This window comes from Buteo buteo, chromosome 13, assembly GCF_964188355.1.
Source record: "Buteo buteo chromosome 13, bButBut1.hap1.1, whole genome shotgun sequence".
Taxonomy (NCBI): Eukaryota; Metazoa; Chordata; class Aves; order Accipitriformes; family Accipitridae; genus Buteo; species Buteo buteo.
In genome coordinates, this window is record NC_134183.1 from 1,464,951 (window position 1) to 1,492,505 (window position 27,555).

General features: G+C 48.6%; 2 protein-coding genes across 6 annotated transcripts in view; both read left to right on the top strand.

Moving 5' to 3' along the window:
- RPTOR (regulatory associated protein of MTOR complex 1) overlaps positions 1-16,121 on the top strand; it is a 162,745-nt gene extending 146,624 nt beyond the window's left edge. For 4 of the 5 annotated variants that reach the window (XM_075044165.1, XM_075044166.1, XM_075044167.1 and 1 more), the window contains 6 exons: positions 4,889-4,995; positions 8,150-8,277; positions 8,363-8,449; positions 11,112-11,228; positions 11,827-11,956; positions 13,507-16,121. In XM_075044165.1, the coding sequence (XP_074900266.1) occupies positions 4,889-4,995; positions 8,150-8,277; positions 8,363-8,449; positions 11,112-11,228; positions 11,827-11,956; positions 13,507-13,575 (638 nt within the window). In that variant the 3' untranslated portion in view covers positions 13,576-16,121. Of the gene's footprint in view, positions 1-4,888; positions 4,996-6,204; positions 6,323-8,149; positions 8,278-8,362; positions 8,450-11,111; positions 11,229-11,826; positions 11,957-13,506 lie in introns of those variants that run through there. The other variant, XM_075044169.1, reaches the window with a different exon arrangement.
- Positions 16,122-18,121: 2,000 nt separating this feature from the next.
- On the top strand, positions 18,122-23,362 carry CHMP6 (charged multivesicular body protein 6). The gene is made up of 8 exons (XM_075044170.1): positions 18,122-18,246; positions 18,704-18,813; positions 19,399-19,486; positions 20,113-20,199; positions 20,318-20,383; positions 20,660-20,740; positions 21,469-21,523; positions 23,044-23,362. Exons 1-8 carry the CDS (start codon positions 18,184-18,186, stop codon positions 23,094-23,096), a joined length of 603 nt encoding a protein of 200 aa, XP_074900271.1. The 5' UTR covers positions 18,122-18,183; the 3' UTR covers positions 23,097-23,362.
- The last annotated feature ends 4,193 nt before the right edge of the window (positions 23,363-27,555 follow it).

The window sequence follows — 27,555 nt, forward strand, 5'->3', positions numbered from 1 at the left end:
CCTTGAGAAAATTTCTACTGATGCCAAGCAAGAAAAAATAAGCACATACTTGCCAGTTCCCTGCTTCCTTCCTGCTCTCCTGGGGCTTCTGAAACAAAGTGAAAGACGTCAAATACCTGCTCTGCAGAAAAACAGGACCTTGCCCTCTGGAGGCTCTGCTCTGCTTTGAATACTGCTGACTCTTCTGGCAGTCAGTCAGCAATCCAGATGGGAGAGGGTGGAGAGGCAGCGTTCTTAGAAATTTAGCAGCTTACTGGAAGGGAAGTTTCATGGGGAGCTGCAGGGCTCTTGAGCTGCCTGGGGCAGCCTGCGACAGAGAGGAACCTTGGCAGAGGGAAGGCTCTAACCTGCAAAGGAGCTGATCAAATCAATCACACTCAAACAGAGCTTATACTGGAGAGCAAGGAGGAGAGAGAAAAGTAGAGTGATTCTTTTCCACATCTCCCTGGGGTTTGGTATCTTGTCCTTTAGAAATAAGAAGTTAGGGAGAAGAACCTTATTTCTGGTCAGATTTTTTCATGGCAATAAAATAATTGGAGAAGTTGCAGCTCCAGGGGTTTGTGTTCTTTTAATTGGATTCTCAGCATCACAGCTACTCTTCTCCCTTGCTGCGCATAGTCCTTGGCATCCAAAGAGTGATACGTTTTGAAAGGATGTTGTAGAAATTAATGATGAGTGAGGTCATACCACCCTCCCACTGCTTCCTGGAAATTAAAACAGTGATGCACCTCATTGCTCAACTAGGAAGGCCCATGATTAAAAAATCATCAGTCAGAATCCGAGATGCTTTTATATTGTGTTCTATGTAGGTATTCCTGATTTCATTGAAACGCCAAGTACAGGTTGGCCACATGCCAGTGACATTAAAAATAAGTACAGACACTCAGAATGCAGCCGCTTTCAACACCAGTGTTATTTGTTGAAATTTACACAAGGAACTATCCCATCCAGACAAATATCTGTTGCTCAGGGGGAATCCTGAGGGAACAGCCATAGAAAGTTACAGCTTCAAGAACGGCTGTTGATGTGTGTTGCCTTGTATATAAACTCACATCATACAGAACTGCAAGTACTAGTGTTAAAAGACCCCCCCCCAAAAAAAAAAAAAAAAAAAACCAAAAAAACTCCAAACGATAAAAAAACCCACAAACCTTTAAAAATTTATTTTCCTGAGCTGTGGAAGATTTGTTGCTCATTATCTGAGAATATAACATTCCTTATGGGAAAACTGTAATCTTAACTAATGATGCATTAAAAGAAATGTATTGCCAGGATGCCTGTTTCTGTAATTCATTGGCTTCTGAGAGTGCCATGGTTTCACTACTGGCCTTTATCAGATGGTTGCGTTGGTGTCACGGCATTGCCCATCTTACTCCGTTTCTGTACGTAGGTGGGAGCTCGGACATGGGGTGGCAGGTAATGCAAAACCTGGCTGCGTGGCTCAGGCAAGGAGCTGCGATTGCATGGGTTTGCAGAGTACGTTACCTCTCTGCTAGAATGAGGCTGAGAAGCATCTTAGGTGCCAAATGTGCAAGCCAAAACCCAGCAGGTGAACTGCAGTCTCAGTTGTAACATCCTGGAGAAGGACCTCTGTTAATTAAAAAGGAAATGATAATTAGTATTAAGTCCCACGTTTGCTTCTCATCCCAAAGTACTAGGAATTTAACATACAAACATGAGCCAATACTGTTATCATTTCCACCATGAAAACATTTGCTCGTACACAGAAGTAGTTCGGCTATTTATGTCTCATTTCGTACTGTGTTGTCTTTGAATTTAACATTTCACACTCGGAGGAAGCTTTCCTTCCCTGTTACATGCTTGTGAACAACTTAAATTTATGTACAGAGGCTTTTCTTCTTTTCAGACACATTTGAATTCTGGTTTAGCATTTCCAGTCGCATCCTGGGGTCCCTTTTCCCCTCTTCCTTCACCCACTTCTTTGTCAGGGCATCACCTAGGCTGCAGCGGGAGCGGACGGACCCCCCTGGTCCGGGACTGGTGCTCGGCACAGGCACAACCTCTGCAGCCAGGACCCGCCACTGTTCCGGGCTGCAGATGGAGCCGGCTCCGGCTCCCAGCGGGAAGGTGCCAGCAGTTCTCCTCGGCTGCGGCTTTTATGCAAATATTCTGTGATTTCTGATGCCTGCGTTGTGTGGTGCAATATGAGCAAACTGTACTCTGAGACTGCCTAGTCCACCCGCGAGTGCTGTGCATCAGAAGCAGCAAAAATGGTATTTTGTATTTTCTTGAGAGAAGAAGGCGGCTGATGAAAGAAAGGGAAGATGCTTTGTTATGGGATGATCAAAATGCTGCCCTTGCCTCTTCCAGAGAGTAGAGGTTATCATTTATATGGACTATTTAAGTTTTATAAGAAAGGAAGGAGCTGCACTGGCTGCTTGGAAGAGCACAACATACACCAACATCATCTCCCTCCTTTCTTTCCACTTGTGGGCTCTCTGTCAGCTCCTGGTTTGGGGTGAACTCTTGTCCTTTCTACCTGGTTATCTCTCATGGGAGATGTCTATGCCATTTTACATAAAGGGAAACCCCTCTGGAGCTTCGTCCCTCAGTGAAACTTTTCCTAGCCTTCTAGATGGCATCACTGAATATACTCAGTGCTTAAATTCCTGACAGATGCACCAAGATAAGCACCAAAAACGCCAGTCATCACTCCGAATTCACTGGCTCTATCCCCTTCCACAGAAAAGACACCTGGAACCACAGCAGGCTGGGGACTTGCTACTGAGCAGACTGAAGAAAAACATTGTCTTCAAACTGGGGAATGTAACTGGAAAATTGGGAGCTTTAAAACTGCCTAAGAGCACATTGCCTACTTAACTCCATCAGTGATGGTAATGGCGGTATCTATCTCAGCCTGCCAGGTTTATCTTGTCACATGGGCCATAAACAAGATGACAAATGGAAACACTTCAGTGATGTTTATCATCTAAATCACTGCCTGCTTGTTTGCCTCAGATCTCTAGCAGCCCTCCGAGCTGCCAGGCAATCTGAAGTAACAATCAATTTGACTCGCAAGATAAAGATACAAGCTCTCAGCTTAGCTGAGAGTCCCGAATTTCCTGCGGTAAGATGACGGACTGTCAATAAACATCAGTAATCTTCTCAGTGGTATGCAGCAAGATCAGGAAACAGCTTGGATGTGATGTTTAGGAAGGGGAAGATGGGCAAAATGTTTTATCTGGATCTGTGCAAAACAAGGTCATTTCATCATCTTTGAGGAAAATTTGGTGTTTGTAGGATGCCTCTCTTGTTCCCTTTGTGCCCTGTAAAGGTGTTTGGTCTGGTGAAAAGTACTTAGGGACCTTTGGTGACAAAGCGCATGTTGGGGTAGGTTTAATTTGCTGTTGGGGCTAATTCCTAGCAGTAAATCAAGACAAATTCACATTTCTACCTTCTGGACAAGCAAGTTGTGGAAATACAGGAATCCCACCGAAGGCGACTGCGAATGGCTCGGAGCAGGAGCCTGCAGTCCTGATGCATTGCAGAGTGCTTTCTGACTCTGGCTTGCCTGTGGTTATAAAATACTTCTCAGCACCAGAGTCTGGGTTTGGCAGAGATGAGAGGGTGAACTACTGCTCTGCAAGGCAAGGATCCTGCTTCTGCCTCTGCTGAAGGGAGAGCCCTGCCCCAGGAGATGAAAACAAACACAAAAAATGGAGTTCTTGTCCGGTTCCCTCATGTAGCGCTCCTGGGGGTTTCTGTTTGTGTTTTTAATGTATGAATAAGAGTCTCCCTGGAAAACCAGTAGATTTGGGGTTGGGCAGCCTTTGCAGCATAAAAAGCAAGAGATAATTGGTGTACAGCTCTCTGCTTTAAGCAGAACGTTTCTGTACTGTGGAGATGGCACACAGGTACAGAGAAGTCCCTTCTAATTAAATGAACAAGAATTGTTCCTCGGAGATTTCCCCTGCCGAATCAGGGGTTTTATTGCCAGCTATTTCCCAAGTCCCAGTATCTGGTTTGTTCTGATACTTGTGCGCTCTGTGCTTAACAGAGCCAGCTCACTCGATGGCTTTTGGACATCTTATTCATCCAGCTGGGAAAGGAAGTGACATACATTTACTCTTCTCTGGAAATCACCATGCTGGCAGAGTTCATGAGTTCATGCAGGCTACTAACCTGTCTGTAGGCAGGTGCCCATGTCAGGTGTTCTGGGGATAGAAAATCCCTTGTAATTCTCTTACAACATGGATCAGACGTTTTTCTAAACTTCACCTAGCCGTCAGTTTATGCCCTCAAAGATGAGAAAAAAAAGCTCTCGTAAATGTAGTTTAGCTAGTGTAATTGCAGGATGTTCCCCTCCTTACCTGTCTGTATAGCAAATTGGTTTTTACTCCTACCAAGTTGTTTAATTCATTATCTTGCAGCAATGACTATGCTATTCCTTGTTTAGAAACATTGCCCCTTAGCCAGATATTTCTATTAGAATGAGGACTCGTGGTAATCCAGAGGCTGTCAGGTCTTGCTGTGTGAGATGTCACCAGTCTAGTCTACTTCAATCATCATTTAATCTGGTGTTTTCTTAAAGTAGTGGATAATTTATACTCCCTTGGAAGTCCCCAGTAGCTTGGCAAGGTCCCTGGAAGGCTGTATTCACCCGTCTACAGAGGGGCCATCTGCACCTCGGCTTTTCTAAGCACTTAAGCTAGACAAGGGGTCAAAGTCATGTTTTGGACTCAAATCCAGGACCAGCTGACCTGATCCCATTCAGAGGACATATGGATGCACGTGTATGTAATTTTATATTTCTTCTAATGATAGTTTCTGTAGCATGAGGTCATGAAAGCTGGTGTTCTAATTAATGCAGCTCTGCCTGTGCTGATGCAGAGAGTAATTTGCATGTCCTGCCTGTGTTTTATCTTAGGAGCAGGAATGGTAGTCGACTGGGAACAAGAAACCGGGCTCCTGATGACATCGGGAGATGTGAGGATAATCCGGATCTGGGACACAGATCGGGAAATGAAAGTACAGGTAACACCTGCGTGTTTATCCCATTCACCTTTTTCCCCTCCTAGAAGACGTGCCATGCAGTGAGTTACCCCGTGCACAGCCAAAGCATCTAAGACTCATCTGTGAAGACCTGACAGGTTCTGGAGCTCTTGCTTCCCTGCCTCAGAGTCATGTTACAAGATAAATAAAAATACACGCATACTTAGTGAGCATGTCAAGTCTTTCCTGGAAGCTGCTGCTGTTATTCTGGGCAGTGTGCAGCAGTGTGTGGGAAGGGTGAGGCTGTGAAATCCAGAGGCAGGCCCCAGCATACAGATAAGGTTTCCTATTAGCACGTAATTGAAATAGTGTAAAAATTCTTGAGGAAATGCGGTGGTGAGTTGGGTCGGTGGTAGAGCATTCAGACTTGCCGCTGCCATCTCTGCTTCTCTGGGACACGCACAGAGCTATTTAAAGAGCAACGCTGCACTGGTACCTGCCAGCCAAAGATCTGTTTTCAGGGAGTCTGCGTCCACGCAGAGAGCACGTTCATACCTGCTCAGTCCACTCCCGAGTCAGGACCCCAGTGCTCGACAGGACAGAAACACGAGCGTTCCCTAACCGTGCACTGCTCACATGCAGCCAGTGGAATTGTTGCCAGCTTGGGCCAGTCTGACTCAGGTCAGAAGTTTGCTCCATGTTGTCTGGCCCAGGGTAGCAAAGGATGAAGATGCCTGCAAGCCTGCTGGCAGCTCCGTCAGCATCCCTGCGTCTCCCTGGGGAGCTGGGCAGCCCCGTCCACTGGGGCACCCCAGGGTGTTCACATCTCACCTCTGAAATGAGGCAGCACGAAAGCAGTATTTCAGTTGTACGTAACTTTCTGTGCGGTGTAATGGAGAAAAGACGCAGCAAGCGTTCATGTTGCTTGTAATCAAATGAAAGTTTTTCAGAAATTATAAGGAGAAGCAGCTGGTCTGTGAGAATGGAGTCACTGTGCTGGAGAAAAAAGGAAGACTAGTTTTCAAAGCTTCTAGAAATTAATTACCCTTGGATGAACATTAATTACGACACTTTGACCCTGCAATGCAGGATAATTAAGCCTATGTTAATCTTAATTACTTTCACATATTATTTTTTCTATGTAAATTAGGTAACAGCAAAATTCAGGAGGTGAAAATCTTTTAAATTATGATGATTAATGATTGCATTGAAAGTATCTGAAAACATGTTGTTTCTTTTTTAATTGCAAAGATTGGTTGTGTTGAAATTCAAGTGATTGAAACTTCCTGACTCAGTAACACTGGAAAAGTGAAATTCAGCACAAAGAGCAGCAAAGCTATGTAATCCAAGCTAATAAAGGTGCCTTCCCACTCTTTGAACTACAAAAAGTGTACCTCTGGAAGCACTTGGGATGTAGCTGAAGAAGCAAGTACTTCATTTTCACTTCTGCTGATTGTTCCTGCTTCAAAGACAGGATCTGGGTTTAGGCAGTTAGAAGAGCTGCTGAGAACAGCCCTGGAGGTTGGTGCCTCTAGCCAGCAGCATCTTCGCTCAGCTGAGCCTGTGAATAGCAGCTAGGAAAGGTGAATATGCACAGAAGCAAAAATAGGATTGAAGTGTGAAATTAGCTAATGCAGCTCTAACGTGCCTCATGATTGTTATCCTACTTTGTCAGTGCTGCTTAGCTTTTTTACCTGTTTAATTGAAAATGTTTTTCCTTATAACAGGCGTAGATATTATTCTCAACAATTACTTTGCTTATAGCAAATAAAAAGGAGGAAAGTAGCAGCATTAGAGTAAGAGTGCACACCGTGTTCTCAGCACAGCTGTCCTTGCAAGCTCCAGCCTTTTCCATGTCATTTTTTTTAATACACACAGTGTGTGGTATCTAATGAGATAACCTGGATCTACTTGTCACATGTCCTAAAGTGGGGACTGATAGGTGGCACAGCACTGGCTCGCTTTATCTTGTGTCAGTGATTCTCTGGTGCTGTATTGTAGTCAGGCAGCTCATTGTGTTGTCTGAGGCTTACGTGTCCGCTCTGACGTTGTTCAAGAGCCTCACCACCGCTTGCTGCCTGCGGCTGCCAGGCGTGGAGAAGAGGAAGGTCACGGTCAGAGAGGCCAACCATAGTCTGCTTAGTTTGGCCCATTTGCACCACCACCAGGGCTCTGCAGAAGTGTAATGGTGATCCTAATGATGAAGGGAGGAAGAGAGCTAAGTGTTTAAAGAATAAAATAAAAAGAAACTGAAAGAAATGGACTTCATTAATGATAACTGGAGCCATTCTGGGTAAAGGGTATAATCATCTTTATATAAAGGGTATATACTGCCTTCCGGTGTAATCGTTTTATTGTTTCCAGGGCCCAGATATGGTTTTGTCTGGTACAGACAAAAAAAAAAAAAAAGCTGCTTTTACAAGAGGTATTTAAAGAGGTATAAATAACTTCCTAGAACTCTTGTGGGTGTTGATATCATGCCCCAAAAGGGCTAATACCTTGCAGCTTTGTACCTAATACCTTGCAGTTTTGTTGTACCTTTTTTTGCATGGGTGGTGTTACCTATAGCATACTGTATGTTTGGTTTTATATGTGGTGTTTTATATGCTATTATGAGTTTTTGCTTTATACGGGTATGTTTGTCTTATATGACTCTTCTCCTCCAGATATATACTGTCTCTCCTGCCATTCTAATGGCATTTACAACTTGTACACAACCAAGATTGTTTATGGAGAAATAATTCCTCTGGCCATTTATTTTAACTAATTAGATATTCTTAGTAGAGAATAATGTTAACTCATCCTTCCCAAAATAGCCTTGCCTTCATTTTGGTTTATAAAGCTGAATGACTTGCAAAAACTGTTTTTTCTGGAATTCCTTCTCTGGGCCTGGCTTTTTGGGTTGGAATGTGGGACTTGTGGCTCAAACACGGCAGCAGCAGTGACCGTCGTCCCCAGGGTCACCACCTCCTCGTTTCTGGTCGTGTCCCGAGAGCCTGAAGGAAAACTTCACACTGATGCAGTGTCATAGTGTTCTGAGTGACAAGTGGAAACCCTGGTTTAGTTTTGGACTGATTTACAGAATGGGGAGAGGAAGAGGAGGAGGACATTGGGTCCGTCTGGTTTAGTACCTTGACTGTAATGACTTGAAGACACATCATGTTCTCAGCTTGGTTCTTGTGTGCTTTCTCCTTAGGATATCCCCACTGGAGCTGACAGCTGTGTGACCAGCCTCTCGTGTGATTCTCATCGTTCATTAATTGTGGCAGGGCTGGGTGACGGCTCCATCCGCGTGTTTGACAGGAGGATGGCTCTGAGTGAATGGTAACTACCCATCCTTCCCAGGCTCAGTGGGGTGCTCACATTTCCTCCTCCTTCCCTTCAAAACATTCCTCTGTTTGTTCCTCAGCCGTGTCATGACCTACCGAGAGCACACAGCCTGGGTGGTGAAAGCGTACTTGCAGAAACATCCAGAAGGCAACATCATGAGTGTCAGGTAAAAGAGATTTTACTGTTTGAGCTGTTTTCTCTTAAACACAGTTTGTTTTTCCGTTTAAATTCTGCCTCTGGTATTTCAAGAGCTAAGAGGGTAAAGCTCTTTAGTTTGACATTTGCTTCAGTAATTAACTCCTGCTCCAAACTTGGTGGAGAGAAGGCAAAAAGAAATTTGAAGCTTTCCTTGGAACATGTTAGTGTGGTTTGAGAGTAAACAAGAAGGCATCTTTGCTGAAATCACTATCACGAGGCGTGTGAGGGAGGAATGGAGTGAACCAGAAACCTAAGCTAGATATAGTATATCTTATGGTTGTTGTTCTTTATTGCCAACATCTCTGTGGGGTCATTTGAGAGAGAACATGAGAAGGAAGGTTGATGTTGCATCTGTTGGGCATATTGCTGTGCAGGATTACTTTGCTGTCTAGCAATTTTCTACACATAAATCCATTTCTGCTGCCTGGTAAATACTGTGGAGAGAGCAGCATATACTTATTTGGCCATTAAAGAACAGCAGAATATAATTTATTGTCACAAAGCCACTGTTTGCACACAAAGAAGCTCTTTTTCTTGATTACAAAATGAAAACAGAACATAATTTTCCAGGATTCAGAACATTCCTGAGGTGGGGGATGGGCCAGCAAAAATGTATTAAGATTTTCAGAAAGGGGATTATGTGATGCAGCTGCCAGATTTGTTGAGCTCACATATTAGAGTTTTTAATCTTCCTTTCCGTAATCTCCTTCAACAATCCCAGGGGTCAGGCCTGTACGCTTGGCCAGCCTGGGTCTGCAGGCTCGTTTTTTCCCTCTCCTCAGTGCCCTTCTCAGCATGTGGTACTTTCTCCTGGAATTGAATAAGTATGAGAAAATGTCATACTTCAAAAGAAAGGTCTGGTCTTATCCCAGAGGAACTTGGTTTGTTGAGACAAGCCACCTTGCTTTCAGTTTCTCCCAGTTCACGCCCTTCTTCACTTGACAGTAAGATCCAAGAAAAACATTAGGATATAGCGAGGTCTTGGTCTAGCTATTTCCTGAAAAACTTGAAGGCATTGTATTGCTTGTGGAGCAGTTCTCTGAACCTCAGTGAAACTTTTTTTTCTGGACCAGAGGCAGGAGTTTGTAACACAGGAATGGTGACTCGGGGCCGGATCCTGCGGCTCTCCATTGCCCAGCACTGGTTCACCACATCGTACTGGGTTCAGCCACTTTGATCTATGTGCTAGTGCTGCCACAGTGCTTCTCGTTAACCAGCAGGTCTGCTTTTATCGGGCTGACAGCGTTGCTAGAAAAGGTCCTTAAACACCTTCTGAATATTCTAGTTTAGTAGCTTAGCTGCTGTTGACTTGTTGTTGCCTGTTATTGTTCACCTGGGACGTGTTCTCCTATGTAGTCCCTCATCACAGAACTTCACTTCCATTTTAAAGCTCTTGCATGGTCTTCCAATATATTCAGAACCATTTTCAAGTCTTATAATGGTTCAGAGCTTTAAATGAATTTACTGTCTATTTGATCTTTTTCAAACAATATTTCCATCTAGTCTTCAGGATCTAAATCAACCTCAAGTTTAATTTGTCTTGAATTTAATTATGTGACAGCTGGAGTTGCAGCTTCCTATAATGATAGAAGTAATTCTGTATAACAGCCTTTTGATTAGTATTAGATATTCCAGAGGTAAAGAAACTGAAGGCAATATGCTTCTTAATGCTTTCATTGTTCATAACTCTGTATGGTGATTCACAGTTGTATGGCCACCAGTGACTTCGAAAAAATAACACTTTAAAAGTTGTGATGCCAAAAGCCTTACTTCTGCTGCCAGCAGAATAAGATTGGATGAGTTAATTTTGAATTTAATTTCCATAAAAGACTTTTATGTTTGTCTTTCTGTACACCAGTTGACCAGTCTCTTATAAGGGTCTCAGAAGAACAGAAGTACCGTAACAAAATCTTCAGTTGTTCATTCCAGGGCTATAGGAAAAGATGTACCCTCTTCATATCTAACAGACGTGATTCTACTGAAGTATTTCAGAGAGATCACTTAACAAAAAGGAATCATTTGTGTTTGAAAGGTGCTTGATCTACTAAGCACAGTATCTTGCCACTGCCACTATTGCTTTCCCCACCCTCTCTTCCTTGATAAAGTCATTAACAGGATTGACGCATCGCCTGAGCATTAGCAGGTTTTGTTACGCCTGGTCCACAGAGTACTTTGGACAGTGAGGACTTGTGCATCTGTGTCCAGACATTTGGCATAATGGATGGTACCAGCAGATCCCATCTGGTTAGAGTTTTCTAATACAATTTCCTACTGCGAAAAGGAGAAGGAATTTGGGTCTGACATGCAGCTTGGAGTATTGAGTATGACATAACAGTAAAGGCACTTACACTCAGCAATGAGCTGTAAGCGATAAAAGTAATAATGGATCACCCCTGAGGGCAGAGGCAGAGCTGTTTGCACAGCACTTAATGCGTTGGGGATGGTACCAAATATAAGTCACATCAGTGGGAATTCAGCGGTACTGACAGAGAAGGCAAGGGTGCGTGTCTTCTCTATCCTAATTTTCTGATCGAGGTGGGCAGCTCACAGACAGGCATATGGCTCCATTTCCTGGGCTTTAGGATCTGGTTTGGGTACAGCCTGACGTTATGAAACTCATGTGTTGGCAGCGTAAATGGAGATGTGCGGTTCTTTGACCCCCGGATGCCAGAGTCCATGAAGGTCCTTCAGATAGTCAAAGGGCTGACGGCCCTTGACATTCACCCCCAAGCCAACCTCTTTGCATGGTAAGTTCTGGTTTCATCTCTTGCATCCCTGGAGTGGATGGAGAGGACAGTTTGTCTCTGCAGACATCGTTCATGGGGTTTTATTGGTTTTGTTGTTTGTTTTAACCTCGCCACAAACAGTGCGGCTTCTTTCCCATTTTTGCAGCTCAGGAATTTTATCCCTTGCATGCATTAGTGAAACTTCTGCACTGGTGACTTGGCATGATGGTGTACAGTCTTACACCCCTATGTCAGATCCCTGTTCAAAGTCAGCATGTGTATTTTTGGGCTCTGAGTGGGGACCAGCAACGGCTCCACCAGCCACGTATCCTGGGGTTGTTGGGGGATCCACTTTCAGTGTGTGTGTGTGTGCATCAGCTCTTCGTGGTTTTTTTGTCTCAGTGTAACAGGTAACTGTGGTTCCAGCCTTTCTGTAAATCTCTCTGCACTGAGGTTGCCGCGGTACAGTTAAAGTCAGTCTCCCCACTTACAAGAACTCATTGCGCACTAGTCTGATGAACAGCTCAGGTCGACACAGCTGGAAAGGGGGCTGTAGGCGACAATATTGTTCTTACCACAGCATTCTCAGTGACACCATGTTCTCTTGATTCTCTTCCAGTGGCTCAATGAATCAGTTCACTGCAATCTACAACGGAAACGGGGAGCTGATCAACAATATCAAATACTACGATGGTTTTATGGGACAAAGAGTTGGAGCCATCAGCTGCCTGGCTTTCCATCCTCACTGGGTCTGTATTCTCTCCCTTTGGATTTTGGAATTTGTATTTCTTAGTTAATGTCTGTGTTGGAAGAGGGAAAGGCACAGACACTCCTTTAGCACAGAGAGATGCTGCCCCAGCCTAGTTTTCTGAGGATGCTTTGAGCCTGACTCTCAGCCCAGGTTCTTGGTGCTTGTCCTCCAGGCTGTTCCAGGTGACCACGCTCCTGGTGCTGCCAGTTTGTGATGTGCACCTAAGACTAGAACAGGACTCCCAATGGCTGAGCCCTTTTTACTCGTGGGTCGACTTGATAGACTGATCCCATTTCTTCTATCACTTTGAGACTGCAGCCTGGCCTAGCTCTGTAGCTCTTGCCACAGAAGTTGTCCGAGGTGGATTTGCCTGGAGCTGACTGGAGAGGTGAAGTCTCTTGCTTCCAGCACACAAAATTTTATGTGCTTATTTATTCCATGCCTCTTCTCTTGCAGACGGTGGGCTTACCCTCGTGTCTCTGTGGCTGCTTTTACATCGCCTTATGTAAGGCTTTAGGAAGACCTAATGCTGTGCAGTAGAAAAACTGCACGTCAGAAAAATGAGAGAACTGCAAAAATTAAAGGCATAAGCTGATAAAGGCTAGAATGAATCAGAGTAAAAAGGAAGTTTTGGAATACATCAGAGCTGAGGTGGCTCTGCAGTAGTTGTAAGAGAGAGAATCTGGTTGCTACTTAATTAGGTGGCAGGTGCCCATCTGCATTATGGACTCCGGCTCACCCAGAGACGAGAATAAATGAAGGAGATTGAAAGCCTAAGAAAACAACATGAATGGATAGGAAAAACAGGAGGAGGTTAAAGAAGGCATTTAGACAGTTATTTTAGAAACCTGCAGATCAGAACACAAATATTTAATATGTAATGGGAAAGAGTGGTGGGAATGATAAAGGGCTGAGAAGAGAGGAGGGAAGAGCTGTGCTAGCCTGTGATGATTTGGTATTAGCTGGGCAGGGAGAGGGAAGGCAGCTTCCCTGCCTAGGTTATGTGCATTTTACATCCTGAAGAGAGCAAGTTTAAAGGAAAGCTTGTCTCCTCGGCTTCAAAAAGCTGCTTTGCAAAAAGCTAAAGAGTGATTTTGCTGTTCTGCAGTTTGGGGGAACGGAGAAAGAAGTGACTAGTCATTTGAAATGTTTTGCTCTTTAAATAAGCAAACAAACAAAGCCCTGTCCAGCCTGGGTCTCCACGGCTAGGATTGTTCCTGGGCCTCTCAGTGGAGGGAATGCTAATTTTCAGTCCAGGCAACTGTTCCTAACTAGCAGATTTGCAGTCATTTAGAAAAATTATGTTAGCAGTTGGCAACTAATAGTCACCATAATTTTTCCCTCTGGCTGAAATGGGCATATAACTCGCTGGGACGATGTAGGTGCTGGCAGAAATGTCGTCAGAGCTGCGTTGGCAGATGCACTTAAGAGCTTTCGAGCATCTGGGCATTACTGCTGAAAATGTCGACCATTACCATTTTGCCTGTGACGTGCCTCTCATTACCGTGTGACACCTGTACGTTTATCCCTGATTTGCTCTTTCCACAGCCTCATCTGGCAGTTGGAAGCAATGACTACTACATCTCGGTGTACTCAGTGGAGAAGCGGATCAGATAACGGCTCGTGGCAGCGGCACTGGAGAAGGGAGTCCCAGCAGGCAGGGCCGTGTCTCACCCATAATGTACATAGTGAAATTATCGACTTGAATGTTTAGTGTTGGCTGCTGCTGCAACCCATAACTTGAACACTTTTTTTTCCTGACTTAGCTACTGATGATTTTGACGAGGGGAAAAGAGACAATCTCCTTTTTTGTTTTGGGTTTTTTTTGTTTTGGTTTGGTTTTTTTCCCAGCTATATCCTGTAAAAGCTACAGAAAAGGAACATTTTATTTTTGTTTCCAGTGGTTGGCTTCTCCGTTAGAAACACGGCTCCTGAGCTTGGAAGGACTGGATGAGGCAATACCCTTGAAAAGGGCTTTCTGTTTTAGTCTTTGTTTCTTTGTTTTGCTGGAGCGTAGGTTGCTTTAAGGACTGAAGTCAGGACTCACCTACAGCTCTGTGCGTTCAACCGGACCGTGGGACCCCTCCAGCTGCTGCCTACCCTGTGCCAAACAGTAATTCCTCCGACAGGGCAGCGAGACCCGAGCTGTCCGTCTGCAGAACAGTGTATGTGCTCCTGCACTGCCTGAGTGTGGGCAAGGGAAGCAGGAAAGTGTCTCCTCTGCATGAACCTTGTCCTCTCTGCTGCATCCTCTCCGGTGGAAGCAAAGACAGAAGGCAGCTTGGTGGCAAGGGGAGGCAGGGATCCTGAGGAAAGGGGCTTGAGGAGATGACAGGAGCAGGGCAGGATGCCACCGTACCATAAGGTTGCACATAGAAGAAGAGGAAAGAAAGAGAACAAACGTCTCTAACGTCTCAACAAGCCTGAAGCAAGTCACTCACGTAACCACTTTCCACCCAAGCACACGATGCTGGTGGGGAGGTCTGGGGTATCTCGATCACTGTTACTTCTGCAGTCACTGTCCTGCCCACAGTGAACTCCACAAACACATTTGATAGCCTGGGGGCTCTGCCCAGCCAGCAAGGGAGGCTCCAGGTTCAAGCCACGGGCTTTCATTTGCTCTGATGTGCTAATATTCAGCAAGGTGATGGTCAGGAGAATTTGCACACTTGCTGCTGTGTGTATGCAGCTGCACACCTGTGTGTGGACGTGGCTGTGGCTTGTCTGTCTGTCCCTGCAGAACTGGGCATGTAACCACACATGGTCTGAGCACAAGAGAATCACTAAAGAGGGGGAAAACGGCAGGTCATCCTGCTTTGAGCAAAACAGCTTTGTCCCAGCCATCTAGGGAAAAGCCTGCTCCATCTTCCGCACCTTCCGTGTCTGAATAATGAATGTTTCTGTCCCTTGAAATCCATAATGGGTCTGGAGATGGATGTGGGGAAGGGGTAGGCAAAGCAAAAGGGGCAGGTTTCTTTCAAGTGCTGCCGAGGTGCGGTTTAGCTGGCCAAGAACAGAACTTGCACTGTGCAAAAATCACTGCGGCGACAAAGGTTGACCTGCTAAGTCCAGAAGTCCCCAGTTTTTCTTCCAGTTGGTATCATGGAGTCTGCAGGCTCCCAGCAAACTCTGCCAGTGATGAGGCTGACAGTGAAAGAAATACTAATGAGGGAAGGGGTGAGAAATGCTCTCTCCCTGTGCGGATGGCGGCTTCACCTCTGCCATGGCACCTATGTAGTGCGTCTGACCTGTCACTGCTCCTTATACACCAGATAATCTTGTTTCCTATATGTGTTGAGGCAGCTGGGCCGTGCAGGGGTCGTGGAGATGGCCCGGTGGCTGTCCCAGGCTCACTGCAGGGAAGCTAAATGCAAAGTGCCGTACGCATGTCTGGATGCTGGCTTTGGTGAGGGTCCTTGAGCCATGGAGGTGGAGCAGATGCCGAAGGCTGGGCGCTGTGTCCTTACCCTGAGCACCGTCACTGTCCCCCCTGTAGCAGGGAGGCCGAGGGCCACTTCACAAGGATGATGAATCAAAGGCTTTAAACTTAAGAAAAACTACCTAAAAGTCCACTTTTAAGTTACCAAAAGTTAATTATGGTCTAACAGAGCTGTGCCTCTTCCCGACCCGCTCCCGTGCCGCTCCAGTGTTGGGTCCCAGCAGTACGCATCTCCTCCACCCTGCCCGTGCCAGGGGTCAGCGAGGGGCCGGCAAGCATGGAGCCAGAGTTTGGGATCTACACATAACCGATTAACATACACAGCTTAAAAAACAATAGATTTTTAACTTGTATCAGTGTATTCATTAAAGGAACAAGAAATACCTGGCAAAATGCAAAGGTGCGTGGTGGGAAGCTGCTGCTCCTTGCCAGCGCTCCCCGGTGCCAGCCAGCCCCTGCGGCCAGGAGGTGGGTTTTTAACTAACTCGGCCTGTTTAGCTTTCATCTAAGCGTGTGCGTGTGTGGGCTGTATTTTCACAGGTCTGATGCAGAGATTCAATCATGAAGTTTAACCAAGGATCTGGAGAGCATCCTACCTAAAAGTTCACTTATCTCTATTTATTTTACAAAAATAAAAAAATATAAAAAAACCACACGATTGTAATGTGAGAGTAAAACAATTACAAACAAATAAATGGTTAATAAAAAATAAATGCAGAAACACTTCCCGGTCTGAGGATTATTTCCTGGGGCAGAAGTGGGGAGGGGGACACAGCTACAGCCCCAGAAGGAATCAAGTTAAATTTTAGGTGTCAGGCTGTGTGGTTCTGAGCTGTTTCCCTGCAGAGAAGAGGCTGGTTACGTGTGGAGATCCTGGGCAAAAGACACTTGTACAAGCCAGGTCACTGCTGCCGAGGCTGAGCAGAAACGTGATGTTTCTACTTCGCAGCTCTGCAGGAATGTATGTGTGGGTCTGAGCCCCACATCCAGCTCTTGTACACTGCCTGCAGCCCAGAGCTGGCTCGCTCCGAGAAAATAAACTGAAATAGTCGGTGTTGTCCTTGTCCTGAGGGCCTGCGTATCACCATCCCGTCCCTTTCCCAGGGTGTCCCTTCCACCAGCATGGTGACCGATGCTCCTGCAGTCCTGCTGGGTCCCAGCTGAGACGCCGAATCCCCACCAGTCCTGCACGTTCCCATCCCAGTGTCCACAGGGGGGGCGGGGGTCTCTCCTGGCTGGACCCAGAGGGCAGGGACTTCAGGAGCGGGGAAGGGCGGGCAGGAGGAGCTGTTGGGGCGACCGTCAAAGCCACCGAGAGCTGGGTCCTGTCCCCGCTGCCCCTTGGGGTGACGGCCGTGGCAGCACTGGGCGTCTGCGTGGACGCTCGTGGGCTTAAATGGCACACGGCATCCAAGGGCTCAGCATCGCTGGAGCCATGGCACTGGGAACCACCTTCTACGTGGTTTTATTTCTACTGTTTTTCACCTTGACCCAGCTGCTGCTCTGCAGGACAGCGTTGCGTTTGCAGCAGCAGTGTGGACACAAGGGCTGGTCTCTAATCATCTTCTCCAGAGGCAAAACTGTAATTAGGGATGCAGGGTGGCACAAAACGAGCAGGTGGGTGGTCCAGAGCAAAACCACGGCAGAGGGAAAAAGTGGCATTTTCCGGCACGTTACCTCACAGACCCAAACTGTTTAAGTGAGCTTTGATCCCATCGGGGAGTGCCGTCCTGCAGGCTCTTCCTCTGGGCAAACCCCTGCAAGCGGGTTGTGGTTGAGCTGCGGAACAAGATGGGAAGGGACAGTGGGAATGGCTCTGGATACGGGAGCAGTGCGGGGCAGGACTCCCACCCCTCGGGGGGGGAAGACCCCGTGCACCCCTCAGTGTGGGCATAATAAAGCTGAAGCGACAGCCACGGCCACTGCCATGGCCTGTCCCAGCCCCCAGCTGCGTCCCCTCTCCCCGCCATCAGGCCGTTTGTGGTGGGGCCACGCTCGCTTCTCCTGCCCAACCGCCCCCAGGGACCCCAAAACTGCGGGCAGTGCCAGAGCCTCTCCTGTGCAGGGACGTGGAGATATGGGGACACAGGGACATGGGGACACGGGGATATGGGGACACGGGGACATGGGGACATGGGGATGCAGGGACACAGGGACATGGGGACATGGGGATGCGGGGACAAAGGGACATGGGAACACAGGAACATGGGGATGCAGGGACACGGGGACATGGGAACATGGGGACATGGGGATGCGGGGACACAGGGACATGGGAACACAGGAACATGGGGATGCGGGGACACAGGGATGTGGGAACACAGGAACATGGGGATGCGGGGACACAGGGATGTGGGAACACAGGGACGTGGGGTCGCAGGGACACGGGGACGCGGGGACACAGGCGCACGTCCCTGCAGCGGCAGGTGGGGACGGGGGTCTCCATCACCACCACCACCCCCCCCACCGCCCCCTCACACCTCCCGCAGAGCCCCCGACCCCCATCCTCTGCCCTACCGCCGCCCGGCCCCTGCACCGACCTGTCCCCTCCCTCCCCTATAGCCCCCCCCCCATACCCCCCCCTACACCCCCCATACCCCCCCTCCTTACAGCCCCCCCGCCCCTTCCCGCGCGCCCCCACAGCTCCCCCCGGCGGCGCTTCCCCGCCCCTGCACCGCGTTCGCCTTCGCTCTCTGCCGGGCCGGGCCCTGCGCGGCCGCCGTCGAGGGGCGGGATCGGAGCGGGGCGGCCGCGCCGCCCGGGGCAGGAGCGGCGGCGGCGGAGGGGCCATGGGGAACCTCTTCGGGAGAAAGCGGCGGAGCCGCGTTACCGAGCAGGACAAGGCGGTGCTGGTGAGCGCGGCGGCGGGCCCGGCCCGGCTCGGGGGGGCCTGGGGGAGCACCCGGCCCCGGTGCTAGGCCGGTGCCGCGGGGAAGGCCGGGCCCGGCTCGGTCAGCGCCGGCGCAGGGAACGGCAGAGCCGCTGTTCCCGGGGGGGGGGGGCGCCGCCCTGCCCGGCCTTGGCCCCGCGGGTGGGCGATTAGCCGGGTCCCCGCGGTGCGGAGGGCGCACGGAAGGGTTGGGGGGGGCTCGTGTGGGGTCTAACGGCGGCGGCTGCTGCTGTGTCCCCGGTGGTTGTGCTGCCGGTAACGCGGCGGGGAAGAGAGCGGGCCTGGGTGAGCCGGCGGGGGGGCCGGAGGGATCGTAGGGCCGGGGGGTGTTGCTGGAACCATCAGGGCTCGACTTGTGACTGGGGGGGGTGTGTCTGTCCGTCCGTCCGTCCATCCATCCCTCCTTCCCTCTCCTTTAGCAACTGAAGCAGCAGCGAGACAAGCTGAAGCAGTATCAGAAGCGGATAAGTCTGAACCTGGAGAGAGAGCGAGCCCTGGCCAGGCAACTGCTGAAAGAAGGCAAAAAAGAGTGAGTTGGGGGGTGGCACCTCCACCCGGGGGGGTGTGAGGGTCTGGCAGGAGCAGGGAGCCTCAGTGCAAAATAAAGGGCCATTTTCCTGGAAAGGAAAAGTTACTGAAAGTAGTGGAGATAGTTCCAGGTTCTCCTTTCAGAAAGGAAGTTTTGTTTAAAGTTTTATACTGACAGCCAAGAGAGACTGCCTGCGTTCCACGGCTGCTGTTAAAACAGGTCTTCAAAAAGTGGTTCTCTTTCTTTACTGCAAAGTGTCAGTGGCCACCTCTTATGTCTTGTTTTGAGTGTGTGTCACAAGCCTTTTGTGCAAGGACTTTGTTTTGCATTGTTACAGCACAGATGGCCCAGTGAACTCCTAATCCACAGCAAATATACCTAAATTTTCAGGCACCAGATTAGCAAATTTATGATTTATTTGCTCTTCCTTATTCTTAACAGGAGCAGTTCAGAGTTGTCATTTAATTTACACATGATTTTTTCCTCTCTTGGAAAAAGCACAAAACAAATACGGCTTTGGTGTGATTCTTTTAGGCTTATTTGCTTTCATCTGTGCTGAGTTTTCCTCCTCCTGTTTTCCTTCAGAAAAGCCATGCTCTTGCTAAAGAAGAAGCGTTACCAAGAGCAACTTCTAGATAAAACGGAAAACCAAATCAGCAACTTGGAGCGGATGGTAAGTGAGAATCAGTTGCTGTAGGCTGCAAGCGGCCCACTGTGTGCACTTGGTATAAGTCTTTTTTTCTAGGCTGGGTGTTCCTTTTGATTGTGTGGAATTACATTTTAACTGTCAAGCCCTAACGAGGGTTTAGTCCTCTGTCTGAAGGGCAGACATTTCTGAAATCATACGTATGCCGTGACTCTTCCTTAGAGAACCAAGTGGTGAGTATGTTTTGAGTCTGTAGTGCAGGGTACGTATTAAATACGTGTTTTGTAAATTAGTAAAACTTTAGTCACAGGGTGGACAGCTGCTATAGAAACTTCCTCGGGCTTGCCTCAGTACCTTGATTTCAGAAATGGATGTGTTTGTTCTGGTGTGGCCGTGGAAACTATGGCCTCAGCTTAGACTGGCAGCTCAAATATCAGCTAAAGGGCTGTTTGATATGCTTTTGCAGCTGCCTGTGCTGAGGCTTTTGTGTGCGTGTTTCTTACTACTGGTATAATTTAATTCTCTATTCACTAGAGAAAGGGCTCTTGGCTGATTTCTCCCTGCACTTTCTCTGGGGATCTCGTCAGTCTGTATCTGGCTAACGATGGGAATGTGACAGCCTTTGATGTTTCCCCTTCTCCTTTCTGTTTCAGGTCCAGGATATTGAATTCACCCAGATTGAAATGAAGGTCATTGAGGGTCTGAAAATAGGCAATGAATGTCTGAACAAAATGCACCAGGTATGTGTGACCAAGTCAGCTGAGCACACTTTTGCCTTGGACTAGGCAGAGTCCTGGCTGTTTGTAGCTGTCTCCCTGCAGACCTCACTCATGCATGGGTTTTGGCTCTTTTCTTCAGGTTATGTCAATAGAAGAAGTAGAAAGAATAATAGGTGAAACCCAAGATGCTGTGGAGTACCAGAGGGTACGTACTGTGTGCGTGAGTAGTTGTGAGCAGAGACTGCCTGCCATACAGAGTTTCTCTGATGTGCATTGTGTTCCCAGCCTTATTTAAGAGGTAGTCGGATTGGGAATTAAATCTCAGTTGCCTGCAGAAAAATTAGCTCTGTTATTTTTTTTGGAGTACCCCTTCACCCCATGTTTATGTTGCTCTCCCGTGTGCACGTACCATGCTGCAAGCCATAGAGCTGCTTCTGCTACGCTGTGTTGACTGGAATATGTCTTTTCCTCTCTTTCACAGCAAATAGATGAGATATTGGCTGGCAGCCTGACTGAGGAAGATGAAGATGCCATTCTAGAAGAATTAAACGCTATTACTCAGGTAGGACTGATGTTCTTGTAATTACTTTAAATCTACATTTTCAGGAAGCTGTTTGTAATAGGGGAGAAAGTATCTTTTTCCCATTCTCAGTAGTTTATCTTATTCTGCCAGAGATCTCAGTTATCCTGTTTATGCCCAATTATTGCATCATCAAAGATCAAGCTAATTGCTCCACATGCAGAGGCCATTTAAAAATGGGATGCTTTTAAGGGTTATACTTTATTTGCTGTCTGTTACAGTCGGTTGATCTCTGTTCTTATTGGGTATCTGTTCCACTTCACCAGATGAAGATCTTGGAAGTCCTGGGTAATGCTCAAATAACAGCATTCAGAGTGTGTTATCGTCCCCACCCATCTCTGTGGTGCCTGTGGCTCTTCCAAACACTGGCTCGGCTTGGCTGCACTATAGGAAATGTGCAGCCAGTGGAGATTGAGGTGGAGAGGCTCTGCAAGTAGCATTGATTTGGGGAGACTCATAGCTAATACAGAGTCCTATTAAGTCTCATTTAATAATGAAAAAAAAAAAAGCCTTGTACTCATTTACTGGGCAGCACTGAAGCCCATAACCCTTACTGCAGTTCTGGAGGCAGATGTCAGTTTGTATGTGAAATCTCTTATGTTATTACTCTGTTCCCACACAGTCTTTGCACAAAACTGTGGTGCGGGGGTCTGTGACTGCTGCCTGGTATGGGGGGTATGTGTCATGTGTTGTCTTTAATGTTCTTGCAGGAACAGATGGAGCTTCCAGAAGTTCCTTCTGAGCCACTCCCAGAAAAGATCCCAGGTATGCTTTCTCTATATGCTCTGCAGCTTTGGCTTCTTGTACTTCTCAGTTCCATGCAATAGTCTGAGACCCTCTCATATTGTAAGTATTGTCCTAGCAAATATGAAGGAATATAAATTTCCTGGCTTAAAGCCCTGTTGATCTGGGCTACGCAAGCTTCCCTCACATGGTTCTGACAAATCCAGCTGACCCTTTACCATAAGAGGACCCAAGGCTCTAGTCTCTTTGTTCAGTTGGCATCTAGTCATTCCTCTTGAAGAGTTCCTTTTTGTTACATCTGCTGTTCTTAAGTCATGCTTTGTACCTGCTGTGAGACTACCAGCTGCCTTGAAACATCCAGTGTATGTTCGATTGTGAAGCTCCATGAGGAACTCCTTCCTTGGCTCTCTGCTTGATCCAAGCAAGACTTTCTTGCACAACACTCAAACTGGTCCCCTGCATGTTGTCGCAACATGCTGCTATGCAGGAACAATGTTTTGTGGCCACAGATATTGGCATTCACACTGCATAAAACTGGATTTCACTGAGGCTCGTGGCTCTTGTGACCTTGCTTCAGGTAACAGTGGTAATTTTGAACCAGCTGGATGAGGAGCGCTGAGTCCCACAGTTCCACGACTGTCAGAGTGCAAACTCCTCACAACTGTTGCTACATGCGTGTTTGCTCCTGAGCAATCCAAAATCTCAGTGGCAGGGATTTGTGCAGCTGGGTGTGAAGACGGAAGTGGGAGAGAGCTCGTGAAGCAGAATGACCAAATGGGCACTGTTGGCCTGGTGAGGACGGAATCTTCACAGAACGTTACCAGGTGTCTGTCCATGCTGAAGAACTGAAGGTGGAGCCTGCCCTTGGAGACAAACAGTGAGGTAGAGCTGGACTCAGCTGGGTGCCAGAAAGCAAACTGGTCAAGAGTGTGTCTCCTGGGGCAGCAGAACACTGAACTGTCAGTCACAGAAGCTTGACATCCATGCTGGTGGAAACCAGGAGCTGTAAGAGGCCATTTCCTCTCTGTGGAGTCTGCCCAGGAGAAATCTGGGATGTGGGGAACAGGGCTGGTTTCTTTTTAGTGCTTGTTTACTAGTAAACATGGATCAGATGTCATCTGATCTGCGTGTTGGCAGCAGGATGCCCAAACAAAATACAAGCTACCCCTGCTGCGTGCAGCTGATTGAGCCTCATTTAGACTCATGTTGTCAGATCGAAGGGATGAGGGCAAAAGCTTGTCTGCCCACTGCCCTCCAAGAAATCACTCGCTGCCCTAGATCTGTGCGCTGGTGGCTTACTAAGGTTGTGTTGGGTACATTCTGAAACTGTTTTAATTCTTCAAGTGCTGTGAAAAAGAGGGGCATACTTGATAGGTGGAATTATTTATAACTAACTTTTATTAGTCCAGTGACTTTCCAGGTGCTGTGCAAGCTGTTACTCTACAGAGAAGTGGATTACGAGTCCTAGTTCTTCTGCAGGAGATGACTGGAGATTATTTGCATTCCCTGTTTCTGTAACAAGTTTCTTTTTTCTTCCACAGAAGCGTCACCCGTCAAGAACAGGCCAAAACCAGAACTGGTGGCAGCATCTTAACTCCCACGTCTGGGGATTCCCCCACATAACTTTCATCCAGGACAGTTTGCCATCCCAGTGTGTGCTGGGAACAAGCAATGCCTTGGCAGCATCCCAGCTGTGCTGGGCGGATTGTGGAGCAGGATTCCCCATGCAGGGTGGGGAACCTCAGCTGATTATTGCTCTTGTATCAAGATTATTTTCTAGTGCTTTCTTTTTTTGTAACTTAAATTCTAAACTCACTCAGCTGCGCTGTCTCGGGATTAAACAACTCTCAAACTTCCAAAGCCAAATGCTTTCTTTAGGTTTGATTTCAGTGGTAAATCTGCCTTTGCTCTGACTGAGTCCCCTGGAAGTCCCACCCTCGGAGCGATCGCGTGTTTGAAATGGCTGTTCCTGAGCATCGGGCTGCACGACAACAAGCCACTGCCCTCGGGAGCCCTCCAGACCGCACTGGTGTCTTCACTCCTCTCAGTCCCTTTGCTTTGCCTCTTCTGATTCTGTTTGTGGAAGGGCTGCCAGTGTCTGTTGTCCTCATGTAAAGCACACTGGCTGCCTCTATGGGCCCTGAAGGGGCACGGGCAGAGTGCAGGCAGCTTAGAAGAAGGCAGCAACCCTGAGCTTCCGCAGGCAGCGATGCTTCGTGCTGCGGGGTTGAAAATGGTTCCATCAGCCTTGTGTGAAACCAGCTTACGCGTGAGGGTGTTTCGTTTGAGCAAAGTTTAGACTGATTGCTTGGCGTTGCATTTGGCAGCAGCGGTGCTGATTTGCTGGGGGAAAAGCCTGATCTCCGTGATCTCCGTGCGAGGTGAAGAGCTGGCCTCTGGCTGGGCGTGAGTTGGAGGCAGTCTGTAACGATTCCCGTTCAGATCCCGCTCTGTCTGCCTGCCTCTGGTAACCTGTGGTGCTGAGTGAGACCTGGGGTGACAGAAATCTGATGAGCCTTTTAAAATTACATCAAGGAGTCTTCTGCCTATGTTATGAGACAGGAGTCATCCCTTGTTGGCTCTGCACCATCATCAGAGTTCACCTTTGCAATGTTCAGATGGGCTGAGATCGATTCTGCTTCCAGTTGTCAGTTTGTGTTTGATATTTCCTTGTAGGGTTAGAGACAGGAAAGGTCAGGCTGGGGAAAACATGAGGCTCGATCTGCACCAGACATGAGGCATGAAGCTTCTTAAATTGACACTCCAAAGACTGCTCAATAAGTAGTTAGAGGGGAGACCAGTTCCTTCTGAGCCTGTGCTGTGGAGGATGGTCTGGTGCTTGGCGTGGTGTAGCGGGGCGCTCGGGTCGGCACGGATGATGAGGTGTTTGGAGAGCTGCCTGGCCAGCCAGGTGGCAGGCAGATTTAGCTGTTCTTGGAAGCAAGCTTACTTGCCAGCTTGCAGATGCTCTTCAGGACACTGCAGATCTTTCTTTATTACGTTCTTGAAGCCACAACCCTTAGTCCCTGTTTCTGTGACAGCAGAAGAAGGACCAGAGGGTCCTTGGAGACTTCTAGTGACTGCCTTTGGGGTTATGTGATCTGGTGCTAGACAATAATAAGTAATCCCAGAGACCGTGCTGCTCTCCATGGGGTGGCGGGCCAGCAGCAGCTCTGTTTCTGAGTCATGCTTTCCATGTCATCTCCATTTGTTACATTCCAAAGACTGGCCGGGGCATCCTCGTCCTGCCGTATGCATGTGCCTTCAAGGCAGTGTGCACCTTGGAGTTGCCCTGTTTTCAATTCCACTGCGCTCTTTCTCTTAATTAATGTTTCATAACAAAGCTGGGGTCCCACAAGCCTTGGACCCGTGTTTACTAAGCAGTGCAACTTTAGCAAACAAATAACTTTCTCTAAAGTTGGCAGAGCGGGTTTAAACTGCTCCTTGTGCCTATGCCGAATGCGCCGGTTACCCCAGCCAGTGTTTGGAACAGCCAAACCCGTCACCCAGCTTTCAGAGCCAGAGCTAAGATGGGGACAGGGCTGTATCCTGTTCTACGCTCCTGTGATTTTTTTCTCTAAGCAAGGCTGTTGCTCTGCTCTGAGTGACCATCCTGGCTGTCTTGTAATGCACACTTTTTCCACCAGAGAGAGCCTTGTCTTCATCAGCACGGTGGTGTCTGTAGCATTTTTGTGCAACGTTTTTCCTTCAAGGCTCCTTCAGTCCGTTGCTAGCCTGGTGTCGACTTGTTTCATTTTACCCTATTTAATTTGTAATTCATAGGAGTGAATGCTGGACTCTCCCAAGAAGGTCTTGAGGGGACCTTTCCTGGGAGCACAGCTTTTGCTGCTAGCACTTTGTGTAAACCCTGTTAAATAGGGTTGGCACACATCACCACGCACGAGGAGGGAGAGAGCACCGCAGGCCGTATGCTCCAGTTTTCTTTCTCGTGAACGTCCTGGCAGCAAGAGCGACATGAGCCAACCGTCCCCAGGGGAAGCTGCGGCGAGGCTGTGCCAGGTCCCGGTGACTGCCGGCCGGGGAGCTGAACGCCCGGTGCTGTCTGCCTTCTCGGGTGGAAGCTGGTCCAGAGAGTGAGTGAGTTTAGTGCTGAAAGGGTTAATGTAGCTCCTTGCATTTGTTAATACATTAAAGAGGCCATTTACTGAACTAACAGGAAAGTTTGGAGCAGATTGCCAACAGCTTCCTCTTCTAATCCCTGCACCAAACAGATTGTACTGTGTCTCCTTGAGAGGAAGAGCCAGGAGTGGTGTGTGACCTCTGTGGTGTGCTGTAACAATAAACTATTTCTAATGGTTTCACCGATTCATCTTCCAGCCTCGTGTTTTCACAGTAAATGTTTTGGATGAGCAAGAGTTGCCTTCCTCCTCCCTCCCCTTCTTACTCCCTGCTCCTGGGAGAGATGTGGGCAGGAAATTTCAGAACAGGCTCCGTGTGTAATAGAAAAACAATCCTGTTTGCCCGGATGGCCCAGGAAGGCTCGTCTCTAACAGACAGCAGCAGTGCCCCGACAGCCCTGGCACGGCCTGCGAGCCGAACACAGAGGAGCTGGAGGGATATTTGAGAGAGCCCATACGTTGCGGCGTTCCATACGTTGTGGCGTTGCTACCAAGGCAGAGCAGCCCCTGCCCGTGCTGCAGTCCTGTGCCTGCCTGTCCCTCGTCACCTGCGGGCCAGAAGCGGGGCAGGTCCCCTCGGAGCTCTCTGGAGAAATGGCTTCCAGGGGAAAAGGGCTTTCCTGGAGGCAAGGGGCATGGGGTGGATCCCAGGACCGGGGGGGGGGAATGTTTGGAAAGGCAGCCTTCCAGCTGTGTGGTTTGTGATGCAGCTGAACTGGGGTGTTTGCTTTGCAAGGATTATTCTGGAATTGTTGACAAACTGAGCAATAAACAGTCTGCACCGGGATGCTGGACTCGCGGGGAGCGTGTGGCTCTGTCTAGATCGCAGCAGTGGCCGTGTTGTCCTGCCCCTGCCTGGGCTGGGGTCTCATTTCCCCTCCCTCAGCAGGATTTTCTTCTTCCAGCTCGGTGGGGTTGCCCAACGGCCCCAAGCAGCCAACGTGGGACCTCCTGTGTGCGACTGTCACCCGTTTCAAACGGGCACGGGTCTTGAGGGCACCGTTTGCAGGAGCAGTGCCCTCGTGCAGCACCACCTTCACGCTCGGTCCTCGAGTGGCCCCACTGATGCAGGACAAGGACCTCTCGCCAGGGACGTGTCTGAGCCACTGGCTGGTGCTTTAACACCAGCTAGTTCCCCGTTATTTTGGATTTATGTCCCTTCTGCTGATGGAAGCAGCGGGATGCCTGCGGGTCTCTCCTGCCTGGGCCAGCCAGACCCTCGGTGGTAGCTCAGCCCCCCGGGTCCTGTCCCTGCCAGAGGAGGTGCAGGGGTTCCCGTGTCCCTGGGAAAGCAGCTGTGCCGTGTTTAACGGTGTTTAATTAACACTCCCTCGTACCCGCTCAGCTGTGGCAGTGGGGTGGGAGCCGGCACCCCGCAGTGCAAGCTGAGCATGGAGCTCTTCCAGCTGTGTTTTAGTTGGCCAGATGTTTAGTTAAATAGGAGTGTCCTCCCTCGAAGAAAGTCGTTGAGGCAACATTGCTCGTTGCTAATTAAACCCTGGAGAACACAAGCAACCTCACGCTGCTTCCTTCCCACGCGGCGCCCAGAGCCCTCCCCGGTGCCCCCAGCCCTGGCACGGCCCTGGCTCCTTGCCAGAGGCACCGGAGAGGTTCGGGACACCGGACAAACGCCGCGGCAAACCTGCCCGTTACAGACACAGCACGCGTGAAGGCGACAGTGAATTTCAGTCCCTTAACATTTACAGGAGCAGGTGATTTGTCGCTCCTCCCGGAGCGGCCGCCGGAGTCTCTGTGGTATTTCCAACGCGCCGCTCGGTGCCGGATCCAGCCACCGTGGCATTTAACGTGACTTGGGTGGCAATGGAGGAGCATCGCCCGGCGCAGGAGGCAGCGGCTGGGGGAAGGGAGAAGCTCCGCTGGGAGACGGCGCTGCCTGTTCCCCGCTCCCCTCCG